The sequence below is a fragment of the Falco biarmicus genome, chromosome 4, assembly GCF_023638135.1.
Source record: "Falco biarmicus isolate bFalBia1 chromosome 4, bFalBia1.pri, whole genome shotgun sequence".
Classification (NCBI taxonomy): Eukaryota; Metazoa; Chordata; class Aves; order Falconiformes; family Falconidae; genus Falco; species Falco biarmicus.
In genome coordinates this window covers 69921358-69941568 of record NC_079291.1, presented here as the reverse complement: position 1 = coordinate 69941568, position 20211 = coordinate 69921358, and the positions used below count along the sequence as shown (strand labels likewise).

Sequence of the window (20211 nt, the reverse complement as noted above, 5' to 3'; positions counted from 1 at the left end):
GAACATGACTACTTTAAGAAAAAAAATATTAAAGTAACATGCTTCTCAAGCACCAAGTGTTTTTTTCTGCTTCTGTTGCTTCCATATTCCAGCTTCTCTTTTCAAATACAAACTACATTCTTACAAGACTGATGTTGTGAAGTGTTCTAATTCTTACAAAGATACTCATGTGTTTCTGTTTATGTTGAGGTGAAATAATGATCAAGTGTATGCCTTTGGCATTTATAATCTGTGAATGTCTGAAATTTAGTGTTAAATTTAATTCAAAATTGTCACAAGTGAATCATGAGAATCATGTGAACCAGGCACATTGCCATAAGGCAATATAAAAGATAAGGGTGTTTATAAATACAAGCTAGTTATGTCAAGTTTTTAATGTAGTATCCATTTGGTACAGAGTTACTCTACAATCATTCTCACCTGTAAAGGAAAAATTTACTGCTTGTTTACTTCTACTAAATGTTCAGCATGTGTTTGCAGTGATGCTGATTTACTGGGGACAGCTTTGTGGGGACTTGTTTTAGTAGAATATGGCTGAATGGCAACACAATACATTCACCAGTAACCTGAAGAATAAATTTCAGTTGTCTTTTGGCTCGTAACATGCTTCTGCACAAAAGATCTTGCACAACATACATGGAATAACTATTGTTTACTTTCTGATTCAGTGTAGTCCTTTGCAGTGAATGCATGATATACATTCCATATACTCATGGCTTCTCATCTTTACTAAATCAATGAACTTAAATATTGCAAAGTACCTTATTCTCAGGTTACTCGGTTCTGACATGTTTGGTTTGAGAAACTAGGGATTTGAATTCCTTCTTTGTGCTTCTTTCCCAAGTTACATACTTCCAGTGAATTTCCCTCTGTTGCAGGTCCTCAATACTTTCTGAAATTGCATCTTGAAAGAGAAAGTTCATGAGTCATTGTATGTGGGGAGGGAGGGAACTAAAATGAAGATTTTGTAGTTTGTGGGGGTTATTTTAAGGCATGTCAAAGAAACAGGGTGTTGCAGAGGAAGGACAAAGGAATGAATGCAAGGTTGTGTTAGGAAAGAGGAGGATGCTACAATGTCCAGAATTTGAGGAAATACTAGACTGAAAGCCAGAAGAAGACTTATTTTAAGTGCTGTCAGGCACTGTATAGAACTTCCCAGTCTTCAGAGTGGAAGAAGTTTGAGTTGTGAGAAGGTAGATGAAATCCAGTGCCAGCATTAGATTTATTGATTAAAATTTTCTGAAGTTATCCCTGCAATAAAAAATGTAGTGAAGGCCTTCTATCGAAGAGGTTTTTTGTTCACGTTTGATTTAACCATTTTCCTTATCATGTTAAGGTCTGTGACACATGAATTTGTTGGCTATATAAAAAACTGAAGAGTTTTGACTGTTTGTGCAAGCTCTAAGTTTTAAAATGTTTTGAATCCCTTAATCTCTACTTTCTTGTTTGCTTATCAGCATTTATAGCTTGTTTTCAGTAAGATGCATTCAGATTTTCTGGTTTCTGAGATGAAGGTGGGAGAGGGTGCATCCTCTGGGTCACTACACAAAAAACAGCACCACTTTGCAGCATTTGCTCTTACCCTTTCTCAATTTGTTCATATAGGTTAACTCTTTCAAGCTCATATTTAACTTGTAAACTGCATCATCCTGTTTTGCAGGCTTTGCTGTAGCCCAGTGTATAAATCAGCACAATCCATCACCACTCTCATCACCATCACCTTCCAGTGGCAGTGGGAGCACAGGGCGCTGTGATTCAGTAACTGCAAGCTCAACATCCACTCCTTCTGCTGCACAAAGCCCATCAGGTATTAAATCATGATTTTCAGTCTAAGCACTAAGGGATGTAGAGTACTTGAGTGTAAAACTAAGTTACTGTGTTGTGGTTTAAAAACAGTAGGGCTTTATGTTTTTAGATCACTTGGCCATTCAGCTAAAACAAAGTAAATTGTGGTACAAATTGTAATGATCTTTTTAGCTTTCTGGAAATCTAATGAATACTTGGCATCTTTCAGCAGTAATTTGAAGTATTGGTGAAATAATGTCCTGCTTGTCTGACTTGGGTTTTAGCACATACAGTTTAAAATGTTGTTTTTTGGGGTTTGGTGGTCGTGTTTTTTCAAACTGAAGTACTGCTCTACATAAATTAGTAAAATAAAATGTTAGCCTTTCGCCATAATGGATAAGTTGATCTCCACACAAAGTATCTTTTTTAACTGGGTGACATTTGCTTTTGTATGTTTACCTGATACCCATTTTAGTTGATAACAATAGGCCAAATATGAAATAATTTGAAAATAGTTATTTAGGATGTTGATATTGTAAAGTTTTTGCAATAACACTGCTCTGGCTGAACACCACCATCTTTGAGGAGGCTTTCATTGGTGCAGAAGAAGCTGCCATATAAATAGACTGACAGTATAACTTTCACAAATGTAGGTACAAATATGTTTGTGTTGGTCAGTATTTTTAGTGGGTATAGTTATACTGGGACTTCTTGTTGCATTAAAATGCCTTCATTCCTTCTCTTTTTGTGTAATATTTGTAGAGAATCTTGTGAATGGTGTTTGTTCAGTTATGTGTGAGGTAAAGCCTCAAGCTGGAGACTAAGAAAGAAGTAAATCCCAAAGGATACATACTGAAATACTTTCATGCTAGAACTGACCCTACTCTACTTCATTTTTGTTATAAACCAATAGAGGTAGCTTGATTCTCAAGACATTTTCAAACAGCTCCCTCACTTTAACAGCCACTTCCAATGTTGATCACTCTGGGAAATGGTCGTTCTGGTTCCCCCTAAGACATACCATTTTGTCTTTATTTGGAAGCCTCATGTAGATCTAAACTTTTTTGCAGTCCTACAGGAAATGGTACAATCTTGTTAGGCATTTAGCATTTTGTAGATTTCACAGTGTCAGGAGACAGTGTCAGGAGATAGTGTACATTGATCTGCAAGTAGTATTGCTGGAAAGGGTAAGCAAAGGCTGCTTATGAAGTTTATGAATGGTGTGTAAAGCATTCTAGCACCCAGACTCTAGATAAAAGGTATCTGTTACTGTGAGACTAACATATAGTCAAAATATTCCTGCAATACGTGTAATTCCAGAATAAAATGTGGAATATTTTCTATATGCACTCTCTTCAAAACTTTGGAAGGACCTAATTTTATTTTCTCTGTTGGTGAGTGCTGTTATCTAGTCTCTTTATGGCCTTTATGTGATGATTACACAGAGAAGTGGTATCACTTGTCAAAAGTCTCAGTATGGTTTGGCACTAGGAGAAAACATTTGTTTGACTACATTTCTCCTTACCAGTGTAGAAAGACTCATCTACGATGTCCTTTGCTGTATTTGAATCCTCTGTGATCAGGAAGTGAAATGCAACTACAAGTTCTTGGCAATAGTGGCTAAGAGAAAACCAAGGTAAAGGAAATAAAAAGAAATCTATATTGTTGCTGTAAGCAACATGCTAGTTCACAGAAATGTCAAGCAAAACTATACTATAGATTTCAAACTGAAGTCTTTCAAGTGCATATGATCTGACTTTATGAAAAACTGAGTAGATCCAGAGCACATAATTCTTCATCTGGCATAAAAAGATAGTGCCTTATTGAAGAATAATCACAGACTGTAAGTAACATTAAAATCTATTTACACAGTGTGTTGTCATTTGTATAATATCTAATTCTATTTATTCTTCCTACAGTATAAAAAGCCTGATAACAGGAGGCTGCTTGTTGGGTTTAAAAAAAAAAGAAAAACACACACACAAAAAAAAAGACAACCACAAAAGCCCCCAAACTCCCCCCCCCCCCCCCCCCCCCAAAAAAAAACCTAAACAAAACACCAAACCCACCATCTAATACAAATGGAAAAAGGAAAAAAAACAGCCAACCAACAATGAAATGCAAAAATAAATCAGAAAACAGAGGAAAGGGGTTTTTTAAATGCCTGGTTTCAGTCTGCACTTTACCTGTCAGGTTGCATGAACTGCACATACTTAGCATGGTCTTCATTGTGGCTTAATCATAAAGTATGTTCAGAATGCCTGTGTCATGCAGTAAAATGGTCTTTTGCACAGGATCTAGGTGCATTGGTATAAATGCTTTAGCAAATCAAGTTGTGAGGATACAATTCCATGTCCTACCGCTATGGGCATAGTAACCATAAGCAAAGTCAGGGAAAGGAGCATGAGAATGTGTTAGCTACTTCAGTCCCAGGTTAGCAGCTTGCATTAATTTGCTGCAGGACTTTTGAGCTCAGCTCCTGGATCTTGTTCTGCTAACTCTACTCAGCAGTTACAAAGAGGAAGGCAGTGACTGTATGTGCATGAGCAGGTAATTTGGTGCAATAGGACAATAAACATTAAGTACTGAGGTGCATGTGGCTTAGGGATTTTGCTGTGGATCATATTTACCCTGACCTTTAGGACCAAGCATCCCTGCCATGTATGTGATTGTCTGAAGGACCAATTATTAGCTCAGATGTATGTTGCTATTAATATTTGAACTGCATTTGGTACATAGTTGCAGTTCTTATGATTCAGTTTCCTTGTCAAAGAATCTCATTAATGCACAGAAACTGTTCCTAAAATCAGGCTAAAGCAGTAAGTGTGCGTAATTCTTCAAAGCTTCTCTGTTGGTCTGAACCAAACTGGTAATGTAGTTGCAGCCAATAATGAAAAAGTAATGTGTTAAGTAGTTACAGCTGAGTGGCTGATGGTGTCTCAAGGTCCTTAATACAGACTAGAGAGGATTCTGAAATACCTGGAGCTGAGTCTTTGGAATGTGGGAGTGTGAGGAGGATTTTCTCCAACCCAGGGAGCTGTGTTGACACTTCTTGCTAATCTTTAGTGTCAGATCAATACTGTTGTATTCCTGGGAACAGTGTTTCTGCATTAACTGATTTGACCAGTTTACTGCAAGTTTGTAATGAATCTTCTCCTGAATGTTCTCCCTTTTATACTGTTTGTATATAATTGTGATCTGTACTGGAAACTGTTGCCAGGACTATGACCATGAAAGAGATGATCTGTTTGGTATGTCCAGGTAGCTGTTCTGTAGGCTTCTGCATGAACAGAAGTATGCAGCTGAAATAAGCAGTAGTGTCTTGACCACTGTCTGTGTTACATCAGGTCTTACTGATCACTCAGCTGAGGTACAGAAACAATTGTTGGTATTCACCCACTTCAGTGTAAAACACTGTGATTTTTCCTGTTGAGGACAATTGAAACTAAACTATCTTACTCTGCTGTGAATGTGAAGCAACCCTTTCAAGGGGGAAGTAACAGCAAGTTACTGCTGATGAACATTAAGCGGTTACCAAGATCTGGTTTATGCTCCAAGGCAGCACTTGAATGATGCCACTGTCTGTCACATTTGAATCTTCTTACCTCCCATTCCATTTTAAATGCACTCATGTGAGCACATGTATGTGCTCTCCGTCTGTCCCTTCTTCCCTGCTCCTCTGTTTGTTCTGGCAACTGCCCAGGTTTTTGATCATGAAGAACATGGTAGGTTGCTCAGGAGCTTCAGTCAAGAAGGCCAGATTAGATAAAGGGGGGCTTTGGATGGAAAGTACCTCAACTACCTTCCTTAAGAGCAACATCTTAAACTGTGACAGCTGTTTATGCTGTAAACTTGTGATTATAGTGTCCTAAAAATCAATTTTAATTTTATGTTTTGTAAAAATAACTTACTTGCTGTCACTCCTACCTGCACCAAACAATCACACACTATCTTAATGTGAGGAAGGAGGTTAACTGAACCTGCATAAAATCGTATGACTACTGTGCGTGTTTTAGTCATTGTAAGAGAACAATAGTTGCATTAACGGCTTTGTCATGAGTAAAATAGTCTTATGATTCCTGATGTAATCAGCTATGCTACCTAATAATTGTAACAGTACTTCACAGCACGGATATTTTAAACCCTAGCAGCTGCCCTGTTTGCAGTACTTGGGAATTAAGCTTAGGCCTTTGCAAGATCTCCATTCCTTAATATTGAAAAAGCAGAAGTCATCCCTTAAATCAGAATCCCTAGCAAGACAGAAAAAGCAGTGTCAGGTTCTGCAAATGCTGCTGTCAGGTTGGTTTGTTCCTTTGTATTTACATGATATTTTTTTAAATTAACGTGTCTGTTTGAAGTGTTGCTGTACATAAAATAAAAATGTTCTCTTGCTAGGCAGATTTTAATTAACAAGCTTTTGAGCTTAAAATACAGTCTCTTCTTGGCTACATTTGTTGGAACTATGCACTTTAAAGTGCTTATTTTTATATATGCTAAGGATTAAGATAAAGAAGCTCTCTTACTGTAAGTTAGCAGTGTTCCGGAATTATGTATGTGTAATGTCATCTACATTGTATTTTATCACTTTTTAAGTTATCTTGAGCTTTAACATGCGATTGGCTTCAGTACTTAAGAAAATGTTTACATTGGAGCAATGGATACTGAGGACTTCAGGAGGCATTGATCTTCTGTGCCACTCAACGCTGTATTTCACATTTCTGTCAGATATTGCTGGTAAAAGGTCTAAAATAAGAGCTATCTTTTTTTGCAGAGAATATATTGGATTCCAGTCTGTAAAATAACATTTATATATTCCAAGGAGGCTATGATTAATCAAGGATGGAGAGCTTGTAAGAGCAGTGCCTATCTTGTTGAGACCGTCCCTATCTCTTCCCTCTATAATCAGTAATGTAAATGTGGTTTGATCTCCTCTGTTCTATGATGCCAGTAATTTTTTAACTAGGTGAGGAAGTACTTTTGTTTCTAGAAAGTTTCTTTTCTAGAAACTTTCTACGCACCAAGCATCATTGTCTGAACTGCTGCTATCTTTTAAAACACTGTTTGGCTTTATTATGAACCAAATCTAACACTTCAGTTTCATGTTACAGACTAGTAGGGCTGAATTATCACCTGCACTGTAGTGCACCTCTTATAATTTTGGCCAGTGGAAATCAGAATAATTCTGTCTCACCAGAATTTGTGATAAACAGCTTCTCTCAAGATTTCTAAAGCATGTGAGTAGATTGTAATTCAAATTAGAGCCTGCCAGTCCCTTGTCAGTGTAAGTGCTGTTGGTATTGCCAGACATGACCCAAACTGTATTTTGAACATTTCCAGGTAGGTAAGCAAAAAATCAGATTCAGTTAAACTTGCTGTCTCTAAAGGATGAATACTTCCAGCTTCAGAAGTATTTCCCAGACTTGTAAGACTCTTGGTGTGGTGTCGGTTTGTATTCAAGATACCAGCAGTTACGGATGTGTCCTTGTCACTTATTCTTGTTGCTGCTCTAACATTTATCCTTTGTCTTCATTCCAGTTTCCCTTCCTTGTTTCATTGTTAAAGCCTTCGTATGATATATCGCTGTGTTTTCCTCTAGTAAGGTCTGGCAGGAAAGGACGTCGGCGGGTGTTTAGTCTGTCGGAGGCTGACAGTCACGGTGGACACTGGGTTTAGGTCTTCAAGCAGCAGCTGCAACAGAAACTCGCGCAATATCAATTCAGGCAGGTTCCTCCATAAGATTTCAAAAGCCCACAACAGTTAATAGAATGTATTTGGTTTCCATGCTGACAGCAATGACAGTGAGGTAGGAAAATGAAGAAAGCATCATAATATTTTTTTTTTTTGTGGGCGGGGGGCTGGGTTGTAAAGCAAGAATTAGCTGTTTCTGAAAGCCTTATCTGCAGTTTCTACCATGTTTCTTGGCTCTCTTGCCAAAGATGGAAATACTGCTATCAAGCCTCCAGCTTCAAAGCAGCTATGTCTTCATTTGCACAGAGGCAGCCATGGCTGTAGTGGAATTTAGGGAGCACAGGCTCCTGTATGGACAGTAATGCAGGTACTTGGCTAGCAGCAAGAAATCTGTAACTCAGGTGAAATGGACAAGCGTTCAGCATAAGACTGTCCTTGGACTGTGATGGTTAGAGCTTAATATTTCTATAATCATCAAATTCAGGCAGATGGCTTTGTGGACTGTTTAATTGCCTGAGGAGGTCAGGAGGGTAATCATGCAAAAAAGATGTAAATATGTTTCAGAGTACCTTCTTATTTATATAACCTGTTTTAACTTGTATCTAATTACTTTTTTTTTACTGTCATTGTATGAAGATATTTTACTCTGTTAATACTATAAAAACACCCATTTTCATCTTTATAGGTTTACTTTTCATCTTTTCACTTAATGTCCTGTTACTTAGGTTTTTGTTATCCTTTCATAGTATGTTGGTGTACAACTTGGGACACTTCTCTGTAGATTATATTCATGTTTTCCTTTTCCTGTTGTTTTCTATCTTACACTAATAATCATCTGTAGCATGAGTTAATATAACAGAAGCTGAGTGATTTGATTTGGATTCTTTTGCAGTAATGATAATCCGGGTAGCATTATAGAGGTGCTGAAAAACATGTAAGGTTGCTGTAACCACTGCAACCAGAGAGAACTAATAATACCCAGAACCTGGCAAAATTACACACTCTTTTCAAACCTTATTTGGTACTTAAATTTGGGGTGGTGTGGGGGTGTTTATTAGAATTAAATGGTAACATCACAACTGTTTTAAGAAGTGACTTCATTCTCCCTGGTTTTGTTGCAGATCTTGCTTGTATTTTTTGCCAGATCACTTTTGCTTAAATGCATGGGGGTTGGGGTGGGGTAAAGAGGGATAAAGTTGAAGTGCTGATTTCCCACAGTAGAAGCATAACTTTTTGGTATTTAAGAGTAGATCTTAGTGACTTGTGATTTTATTCAGGTAAAAATGACCCTTTTTTTTTTTCTATCCAAAAGTCAAACTGGAACCAAATGTTAGGAGTTTGGATTTTTTGAAAGCCAGTTACGATTTTTATGCGCGTTATAGACGGAAGTTCCAATAATGGATAGAGACCTTAATCTCTAAACATACTGGGTGCCTTGAAACTCTTGATTCAAGAGCTTGGTACCTATCTGAATTTTAGAGACAGACATTCCTGTAGTAATCCCTTCTTGAGCTTTTTTTTTTCCAGCTTGGGTCCATCTTTTTGCCAATTGTTTATTCCAGTTTGAAAGACTTTAAGAATTCAGATCATACATAAATTTGTATTTATCTACTTGGATCCTTCTCTGAACTGAGTATGACTTCAAAAGGCTTTGAAATTTTGAGCCTCACAGATTTTCTGATTAGTAATTATTGTCCTGAAGCCAGTATTCATTTAACTAGGAGGTGTTATATGTGAAAACTTCTTACATCAAGGGAGTGGTTTGATTTTTTTTTTTAATTGTAATGTCTCTAATATACTAAATTTTGATTCCAAGATGCTGGATCTCTGTATTCTGTTTTCTGATTAGGTTTTTTCATCTGTAGTCTAGGATTGTTTTCCTCTATCTAAAAGATACAGGAGACGATCATTACCTAGGACAAATTTATAGTTGCAGTTTGAAGCTAAGTATACGCCTCAAGTAGCTTATGGATTTGAGAGTGTTGTCACAAAGATCTAAGTACCACTCTCAGAGCTGTAGTTTATAGCTGTGACTGGGGAGTAAGATTTCTAGTTAATTATTAGTCCAGAATGGATAACATATAGCAAAATAATAGTGAGAGCTTTTGACCTTTTCTAGACAGTGTTAAAAATTCTCCCTCCCTTGCCGCTTTGTGTACTGGTATTAGCTTTCTGCCCCTGCAGGAACTAGTGGCAGTTTGTGAATACTTCATCATTTTGGCAGTAAAGCCATGCTGGGATACAGAAATCTGTCATTGCTACCCTTAAATACAGTAACAGAAGTGGAGCTCTGACAGCAGCTAATGAAATGTTGGAAGTAAAGGAGAGAGACTTCTATCAATAGTAAATAAAAGCTGAAGGGAAGTATACCAGAGCTCTAATTTTGCATTCCCTACAAGTACTGCAGCTAAAATACTGGGATAATGTGCTGCTTACATTTTTTGGTATTTTTATCTTTTTTCTGAATGTTTTTTCAGACTTTTGGATAGGAAAGTTGGACTCATTGACTCCAGATACTTTTTTCTTTTTTAATGGAGACTTTTTTCAAATACTTTTTTCTCTGTGGCATTAAGAAGAGAATCACTTCAGCATTAATTTAGATCCTACATGGAAGGATTTGGGGACAATACAGCATAACAAAAGAATATGTATGTCTGTAATTATTTCAGTAAATGAAACTATTGAGAAAATATTTGTTGGGGAAGGAAAAATTTAAGAAATGAACTACAGAATCAGAAGTGAAATAGTAGCACTGCAATAGAAATGTGCTATATATAACATTCCGGAGTAGTATGCCATTGGTTGATAATACTTTATTTACCAGAATATCTCATGTTTCTGAATACTGAATGTTGGTGAATACTCATACTGTAATTAAGGTAAAAAATAATCTTGGCAAAGAACATTTGATATTCTTTTAAGATTTTATAAACTCAGAAAGTAAAATCACTGCAAAGAGAGTCACTGTTTTGTGGATACTTAAAGGTTAGCATTTATCTTGAAATTCAGAGAAATGAGGCTTTATTTCAATGGTTTTAGAAGTTCATTTTCCATGCAGATCTTGCATCACTTCCTCTGTTATCAATTGCTACATTCTCACTAAAGCTTCTTGACAGCTAAAAACAATCTGAAGAGTTACTTTGAATCTGTCATTATTTTTCAAAAATAACCAGTGATGTCCTTTTTAATTAAAAAGAGACTTTTCTACAGTCTATAAATGGTGGTTTTATTAAAGCAAGAAGCTTTAGCCACAGATTCAGCAAAAAGTAAAATTGAGTGGTTTTCTGAAGTGAGGAAGTGGGGTTATCTTACCAGAAAGCTTAAAACCCCAATAATCTTACTGTTATCCCACTGATACCATACTGATATCCATTCCATTCTCAGCTTTGTTTTTCTTTTTGGTTTTTTTGTTGGTTGTTTGGTTGGTTTTTTTGCCTTATGTTCATACTGTCTGTTCTTTCACGAGATTAATTGGAATCATATTGCAACTGAAATATTTTTAAGGTCACTGTATTAAAAACAGAACCTAAATCTTAGCTTCTGTATTCACTACATTGCCTTGTAGACTTTTCTGCAGATGTCTGTACACTTGAACACATACTGTTTCTTTCAAGAGCTCTAAAAATGGTCTGTTTTGAAGCTGGATACCTGGTTACTTTAATGGGATCTATTACTCTAGTCTGAAAAGAAAAAAAAAAAACAACACTTTTCTGGGCATACTTGCTCATGTGTAAGGCTGTATTGCCTCATCTCCTCCATTCACTATCCATCTGAGCCAAATGAGCAGTTTACTTGATAGTTAGCTAAGGTTTTAATGACAGTACAAATAGCTGTTAATGGCTTTTGGTTTGGGTTTTTTTTTCCATTGTCTGGGAAGGTGTAGTAGCATATCAGTTTTCCGTGGTAATAGTGCTTATTCCCAAGTTTGCTACATGCACCATACCTAGGAGCACAAAAAAATAATCACGCAAGCTTGTATAAAAGCAGGCCTGTTTCACAGCACTTCTCAGTTACAATAAGCGCATTATTTTCATTCCTGTTCTTCCATAGTTCTGCTTTCTGTGGTTGAGGTGTCACTTAAATGTGAATCTGGAGAACGAAATGAGAGAACAACTTCCAAATTATTGTAAGAAACAAGCCACCTCTTGGGAAAACTAGTTATACAGGGGTTCTTTTCTTTTTTTTATTACTAAAGAGCTTCCTGGTATGGGATGGCTAACCATTTCAGTCTATACTAAATACTGGAGAGGCTTTCTTATTCTTCCTCTCTCTAGGAATATTTCTGATACTGCTGCATATTCTAATACTAAATGTGTAAAATTTCCTTATTTGAACATTGCCTGCTGGCGTGTTATGCCTTCATAATATTTCGTTTTATTTCTAACCACTAAAAAGTGAATGTGTAAGCATAGTGCTTCACAGAACTGCATTTTCTACCCAGTTATTCTTAAATATCCATAAATAATAGTATACTGTTAGGCCTAATGTACATGCTGAGTTGAATATTGATTGTTTATTGGTGTTTTCTTTTATTAGATGATGCTTCAGCTCCAGAGCAGTCTCAGATGACCATATCTGGTCAGACGATGTTGACTGACGAAACCCTTTCAGCTGTCTCAAAGTCTAGCAAGAACGCTGTAAAAAACAGTGACATAGAAATAGCAAACCTGTCTCCAAGCCTGATTCCTGCACAGCAGCCCACAATATCATTAATAACAGATGACAATACGGATGCACTGAGCGTAGAGTCACTTACACTGGTGCCGCCAGTTGATCCACACAGCATTCGAACATTCAGCTGCATTCCTCAGTCATCTTTGCAATCTGAAGTTGAAGTCTGCAAGGTAAAAGAGGTAGAGGAAGAATGTTCTGACTAAAGCCAACCTGCATACTGTGATAAATGGTGAAGCAAATGCAACCAAATTCTTTGTTGTTTTTTTCTTTGGGAGTGCAGATACCCTTTGAAGCCTGAGGGGCCGTCTGGTCCACAAGAGAAGGCCCACTGATGAAAGAATGTGGGCAGCTTTTAGAGCAAACATCAGATGCTCAGCATTTTTAAAATGGAAAAAAAAAAAAAAAAAAAAACAACCCCAACTTTTGAATCTGGACTGGCTGTTTCCTACCAATTCCTGTTATACAAGAACATGAAAGTATTTCAGAGCACTTACCTTCTTTCTACTGTGGAGTTCCAGCTGCAGGAGCTAAGTTAATTGTAAAAGGTCTACGGTATTACAGCAGACTGAAGACATTTTGGAATACCTGGCCATTGTATCATAATACCGGGATATTGTCTCATTACTTCTCTGAAACTGGAAAAATACTATTGATCAGAAAAAATTATATATTGTAGTACAGAGATAACATTTCCATTTGAGACATGGTGTGTTTTTAATTTTGATTGTTGGGGTTTTTTTGTTTGTGTGTTTGTTGGGGTAGGGGGGGTGTTTTGGCTTGGATTTTTGTAAAACCCTCATCTCATTCATCTTTTGGAGCCCTGCATGATACCAGCAGGCTTGGCTGCTTTGAGTGTTGTTGTCTTAGGATACCATACTTCAGCAATGCGTTTTCCATGTGTAATATTTATTTCAAGGTTTGATTCAAAGCAAAATATATATCAGACAATTTTTTAAATTATAAGAGCCTGAAATTTAATGACAAATGCTTATTCAAATTAACCTAAGGGATTTTTGAGACTGTTTTAGCCTTTGCTTTAACTAGCTACAGAGGAATTTAAAATATTTTAAGACCTTGCTATAGCTTGTTTGTTTGCTTCTGACAGTCAAATTGCTACACCTCAGAAGAGTGATGATGCCCTTTCTACTGAATGACAGCTGCTAGAAACAGATGGAAGCAGTTTTGCTCTAAAGAGGTTTTCTAAGTTTTTCATCTTCATGTAGGAGGAAGGTCACCATATCTAACTTAATTCCTTTGCAAGTCTGAAAGTCAAAAGGAAAGGTATTGTGTAGGTTTTTTCCTATCTGGGATAGTATCACAGTTGAACAACACTGCTACATAAAAGTGGTTCTGAGTTTGCTTGCCTTTGCTTCCTACATCTTGATACCAAGTTGACAAAGTAGTGGAGGAGTGTTGATTAAAGTTTGGAATGTTCTTTGCTGATTTAATACATAATTTAACATGAATTGAACTTAAGATTTTTTCATCAGTTTCCACATGTGTTAATAGTAAAATGGGCAGATAGTCGTTACTGGTCTGCTCATAACATTGAGTGCTTTCTGGCTCTCAAAGATTGAAGACTACTATTATTTACTTTACTTGGTATTGTGATTCCAGTCATCTGTGCAATCTGTTTCTTCATTCTGTCTCTACTAACACTGATTTCATATAAAGTAGGTGAATCTGATAAGTTTTTATCTACTTCCCAGTCTCTTATTGTACCTTTTCCTGGCTGTTATATAGAATACTTGAAGTAATTTTGAATGTTATATTTATATATGAGATTGACTATTCCACAAGTATAACTTGCTTTTTCCATCTTTCCTTTCACAGAACAACTTAATCTTTGTAAAGCACATATACAAAGTGTCTGCTGTTGAATGCCAGCATTTTTTTTTCTTCCTTTATTAGCTTTTGCATGCAGTTTTACTGATTTCTATTTTTCTGTAACCTCTACTTTGTCTCAAATCGAATCAACCAATATTCTGATCATTCCAGAGTGGCCCAAACTCTAAATTAATTCTGACAGTTAGGTGTCCTCAGCACTACCACGGATATGGGATGAGAATTTGGCATTGCTGGAGTAAAAGCCTTCCTTTGTTTTGGTTCCCGCCCCCCCCCATACGCTTAGGGTGAGTTTACACTGCAGTCACTGTTGCAGCTGATGTTACATGTACCTGAACAAGCCTAAACATCAGCAGCAATTTGGACACAAGGACCATGTAATTTTTTATTAGCTGAACTGATTGCAGACTAGAGTTCCTCTAATATGTTGCAGCATTACACTGTAGCCCTAGTAATATTCTGAAGATCGTTATAAAAAATGCCTTAATTTGAAAGCATTTTGTGTTAGTTGTTAACCTTAAGTCTTGACTTAGATGACACAAAATGCCACTGTGTGGGCTGAGTTCCTTTAAATAGAATTAATTTTAGACAGGAAAACCTTGATTTTTATTTATCCAATTTCAAATTAATGACCATGCACAAGGAGTCTTTTTAGTGGGTATGCATAATTTCACCCTTGAGCCATACTGCACAAGAAAGGGGACAAAGGGAAAGAAAGCTGACTTTGTGCTTTTCATTGCCTTTGGGTAGCTTTTAAATCTCATGACCAGTTGTCTACTGAGACCTTCAGAGGAAGTAGCTGAGATAGTCTTCGATTTTCCTTATAATTGTATCTAGGTCTACAGTCTAATCCACGGCTGGCAGAGCCTTGCTGGTGTAAGGGGTGGTAAAGTGGGATATCTGTTAGCAGTTCTATCAAAAGCTCTCTGCAACAATGGAATTGTGCTAGGAAAGCTCTGACTGCACCAGCTCTACCGACGTTGTGTTGTTATATAAATGCTACAACGGGTACAAACCAAGCTAAATCGCTGAATGGTTATGCCACAGAAGCAATTGATTTTTGGGTTGTTTGCTGCTTATGTTAAGGCATATGTGTTCACAATTTGACTGTGCTTCATGCTGCAGTAGAAACTTCAGTATGTAAAAGCTCTGGAGATGCTGAAATAATCTGTCATTGGCAATCTTTTATCTCTGCAAGGATGATGTTACTCATCTACAATTCCTTGAAGAGTTTTGTATCTATCTCTTCCTTACCAGAAAAACTCAAGGGCTGCTTCCTTATCCCCCTTTCACTGTAAAAAGGAAGCTTAACCAAGAAAGCATTAGCACATCAGTCACAAATGTAATTTTTTTTTCTAAACAAAAAGTTTATTTTAGTCAGTGTAACATCACTCTCTAACCAAATCCAGATACCAAGTTGCAAGTGAGAGCAGCAGCTAAACAACTGACCATTCAAAAGGCTCATTATTTGAGTGTAACACTGCAGAGGGAGGTAGAATCGCTCTAAAGTAAGTATAGCAATGTTTCAGAGCAAAATGTTGGAGAGATGCTAAATTCTTACTGTTTGTAGAGGTTATGCCTATCTTCAGCCATATTCTGTTAACATACAACAGTTCTATAATTCCCATCCTTTTGAGAAGAGAAGCCAAAGAAGCCAAGGCATACTGAATGTTACTTTGCTATTTTATGGTCTGTGTGTCATTTTATCAAATTTTACCAGGATATTACTTGTTTAGAGAACTATGTGTTGCCTTCACTGTTAGGTCTCACTCCCTCTTGCTGGTCCCCTTTGCGTTTCTGTCATCAAGTGTACAAAAACAAACAAGGCTCGAGCTTTTTCATTTGTGAAGAGAGTAATGGCAGCATATACACTTGGTAATTTGGTAAAGAAGGGGAGGGAGGAAACATTAGTGGCCAATTCTAATATCTGCTTCACCATGGAATTAATGCTTGCAATGTAAAACTTTGTGCAAAAATTGTTTTGAAGAAATTCTTTGATATAGAAAGGAACCAAAGGTTAAGATTCCTGCACTTCATTTTACAAGCTGTGTGGATTAAACCAAATTCATTAGAAATGTGGCCACATATATTAATACTAAATGCTGTATTGTGTGTCAAGTTGTACACAGTATAAGGACTGAGCTCACTTGTATTCTCCACTGCTAATTCATGATAAACTAAAATGCTGACTTCTCTTCCTTTAAATTAAGATGAGCTTAAAAGAGGAAAAAAAGATACAAAATTACACCTGTTAAGGAAGCTCCTCAGCGTTCTTCATTTACAACACAGTTGGAATCTTCCTTGAAGTAACTCAGTGAGGAAAAATCGGGAATATCTTCCAGAATTTATTTATTCTTTTTCAGTATTGTTGCTAAAGGACAGGTATGTGACATTTAAAAACTCTTCTTCCATATCAGAATTAGATCAGTATTTAGCCTTTTAAGTCAACGTCCAGTGCTTCATATGAGCCCTTTGCCCAATAGAGACAGAATACAGGGGGAAAATAACATTCCTTTGTGGCTTTGAGGTATTCTTGAGTGTAGAATTTGAAAACTGATGGTTAAAACTGCTGATTTTGCTATAAACAAATTATTTTCAGGACTGAAATTACTGTGATTTTTTTCTCCTAATGAAGCAGTAAGACATGAGTGACTGCAATTTCCACGCTTACTGCAAATGGCCTGGGATGATTACTTAAGCAAAAGCAGGTCAAGCTATGTATAAGTATGGAGCCACTCCATAAAAGTAAACAATTTAATGACATGGTGCTGGGAGTGCTCTAGTGTAGTCAGGCACTCTTTTTGCTGCACATGTTATAGGTAAATAACTACAGAATAGCTTAATGGGTAGTTTCACTGACCTGCATGTAGTACTCTTCAGGAGGAAACCTGCTATGCTAAACATCCTGATGTCGTCTTCACTAACCAGCTAAAGTTAAATAGGGAGTTGCTTTTAAAAGAACATTATACCAGTCAGCTGTCATCTAGGAAACTTTTAGTTCTATAGTTGAATCAAAGATTTGCAGAGACATCATATAGGGGCATTGGTGAGATCTAGGCATTTTGCCTCAAAGATGATGAGGCTACTACTTATTTTCAGGCATCCTAATGTTAGGCATCTAAATAGGTACATATTGGAAATTTTCTTCCTAACTGTTACTGTCTGTCTTCTTGAAAGAGTTCAATATGTCACTGTTTAACCATCACTGGCCTACCTTGGGATGACACTAACCTGGGCACTGTACTTCTGTTACCTAGAAGTCTTTGGAGTGCTTCTCCTGTGCTTGCCTGCTTTGTTGCTCTGACCTTTCTGAACATTTGCAGCATGAATTAGAAACAAATGTAATAACTCTTGCTGTCTCCTAATAATAACTCTTACTGTCTCCTATCAGATTCTGAAAAGCAGATGGTGAACCAAGCAGGGCTTGCTAGGGTGGGATTTTTTTAGGGGGGTGGAATGGGGGAAGTGCTGGGTGTTTTTTTTCCTGCAGCTCGGGATTTTTTGAGCAGCAACAAAGACATGGGAGATGCTGTTCTGGACTGAGTTTCAAACAGAAGGTTCTTTCTTATGGAAACATATTTTTATATTACATTTGTACAGGATTTTCCCTATTTTGATCTCCGAAAATTTTTAGATTTGCTCATTGCTCAGATTTGATTTCTTTTGCAAGGGGTTGCAAAATATGTATTGTTAATGTATTATAAATATAAAGCTAAATTTTGCTTATCTAATAAATGTGTGCTGTGGCAGTATCTGTTTTGTTTTGCTAACTTGAATTCATTGGTTCTTAATATGAAAAGGAAACGCTTGAGTCGTGACTGTCTTGTTAGCATAAATAAATGTGTGGAGTACATAAATTTTAAATAACTAAAAAGGGCTTAAAAGCAGGTAATGACTAAGAATACTTGTTGATGATAAAAGTTATGAGTTAAGTAATATTCAGACTAGTATATAGTGTTCCCAGGATTCTTTTAAGATCGTAATCTTAAAATGCAAGAGAATTTTTTACATTTTGTTCCCTGTTACTTTTGGTTATGGGTACTCGTAGTGAAGTGAGCTTAAGACATAGTAATTGCAATCTGATAAGTATGTATGAGGAGATGAGAAGGTCTGAGGTTTTGTGTGTGTGTGTATTTAAGGACTAACTGTGAACATGAACAATGAACATGAAGATCATTTTGAAAAGGACTGAGAGTAGATTCAAGTGTGGGAATTCATAGACTGAGAATTTCTAGGAGCTTTGTTTTGTCCAGTAGTGGCACTCAATAATAGATTGTTACAACTCTAGGGAACCTGCTGGAAGCATTTTGAACTTCAGGGGATAACTTTAGGCATCTCCACTTGTGAATAGGTGTGTTAATATTTTTGTTGCAAACTTTTTACTTCCTTTTTGAGCTGTTTTAAGTGCGAAGAGGGGGAAATGTATTTTTCTAGAAGAGTGAATGTACCTGGGATTTAAACACTGCATAAAGCATTTAATGAATATGGAGAACTATCCTCCTGTGAAATATATTTCAATAAACTTGTGTCTGAAATGTACTTCACTTGGGGGTGGGGTGAATGGAGAAAAAGAAAGTCCTGAACATGCATTTGCATTTACATGGGAAAAAGCCCAAACACGGGGTGAATTGAATTCTGAAATGTCTTTCTACAGGCAATAAGTATTAATTATTTAATTTAATTTATGTTAGACATTTGGAGTAAATGTGACTAGCTTATGTTAATTTAAAGAAAAATGTTATTAGATGTCTAGGAAGGGAGTGAAATTAGAAAATGTTGGTGTATGTTTCTGAAATCCAGATTTCTATAGCTGAGTCTGTATTTGCTGGCATTGATCATGTGTCATGGCTATTGAAAACCTGGACAAGAATGAACAACAGACCTTTCTTTGTAAATGGAACTTGGCAATAAAAATGGTGTTACTAAGAAAGCTTTCTTCCCTTTCATGTTGTGTTGCTGGATTTGATACACAAGGAGATTCAATAACAGTGGAACGCAAAATTTGCAAAAGTTTGCCTTTGTTTGACATATGCACACCGTTCTTCCTATGTCAGGTCTTTTAGCCTTTAAGCTGAAAACTGAAATAGCCAAGGGTTTTTTTGCATTGAGTATGCAGGGTATACATAGCATGAGAAGAGAGAGCAGAAGAGAAGCCTGTAGAGGTGATGGAAAGTAGGTGAGGCCAGGGGTTAAGAGTGGCTGGGCAATATTTAAAATGTCTGTGAACCACTTTGCCTGTCACGTGATTTCTTCCCCAAATATATCCTTGCACCTTTTGTCTTTCTCTTGTGCATGTTGCCAGTTCAGTATATGGATCAAGTCCAACCACGTTATTAGTTGGATTCTTGTTAATTAGCTTCTCCATCTATAGGAATTAATTACAGTCAATATACATTCCTTGCAAAATGTTTTTTCTCAAACTAGGCAATGCTCCAGAAGCTTTCTTAAAGAAGAAATTAAATTACATTGTATTATGAAATAAGCAAGCTAAGTATTGTAGATAGGAGACGGCATTGTGGTTTACTATAAGGTACGAATATTAAAAAAAGGTGTATTGGGGAAAATGAGCATGAGTCTGCTCTAGCAGTTGGGCTTTCAACATTATGCCAATAATACTGCTTTAAGGATACCAATTCTATAATTTGTGGCCAGGAAGTTCCCTTCTGTTTGAAACTATTTTGTGGTTCATGTCTCCTTCTGATGCCTGAGAACTTGCAGCCTTTTGTCGTCTTACTTTTCCTCTGTTTCTGTGCAAGATCTTTTTAGACTTGGACATTGAGTCAGGTTAAGCATCTTGCCCTGCATTACTAATGGTCAGAGATGGAATGAAAGCACAGCCTCAGGCCCTCTTCCCGTTCTGACTCGGATGAAGGTGAACTTGACAGAAATGCAGTGCTGTATTAGTCCACTCTTTTCTTAGTCCCTGTGAATATATAAGTGTAGCCACTTGAACCATCATTTAATAGGTAAATCCACATATTTATTAAGATAATTCATTCTAGTAATATAAATGAAGTGAAACTGTGTTGATATATATGTCTTTATCAAAGTAACTCTTTTTCTAAGTAGAGATGCAGCATTTAGAGATTGGTATCTTTATTCTTCTGTTTATTGGGGGGAAGAAATTGCATCCCTAAGTGCATTTTTATGCTGCCATGTTAGATCTTGTGCAAAGACAAAAGCTGTATTGACACTTTCTGGTGATCTTTTTGAATATGT

General features: G+C 36.7%; 1 protein-coding gene across 6 annotated transcripts in view; it reads left to right on the top strand.

Annotated features, from left to right (window-relative positions):
• CLEC16A (C-type lectin domain containing 16A) overlaps positions 1 to 18922 on the top strand; it is an 81585-nt gene extending 62663 nt beyond the window's left edge. Inside the window, exons 22-24 of one of the 6 annotated variants that reach the window (XR_008821337.1) lie at positions 1661 to 1807; positions 3314 to 3421; positions 12010 to 12147. Coding sequence is in view for 5 of the 6 variants with exons in the window: in XM_056335424.1 (XP_056191399.1) it covers positions 1661 to 1807; positions 7386 to 7505; positions 12010 to 12350 (608 nt within the window). In the remaining variant the exon portion in view is untranslated. Of the gene's footprint in view, positions 1 to 1660; positions 1808 to 3313; positions 3422 to 7381; positions 7589 to 11523; positions 11600 to 12009 lie in introns of all 6 variants that reach the window. The other 5 variants (XM_056335424.1, XM_056335428.1, XM_056335426.1 and 2 more) reach the window with 5 other exon arrangements.
• The last annotated feature ends 1289 nt before the right edge of the window (positions 18923 to 20211 follow it).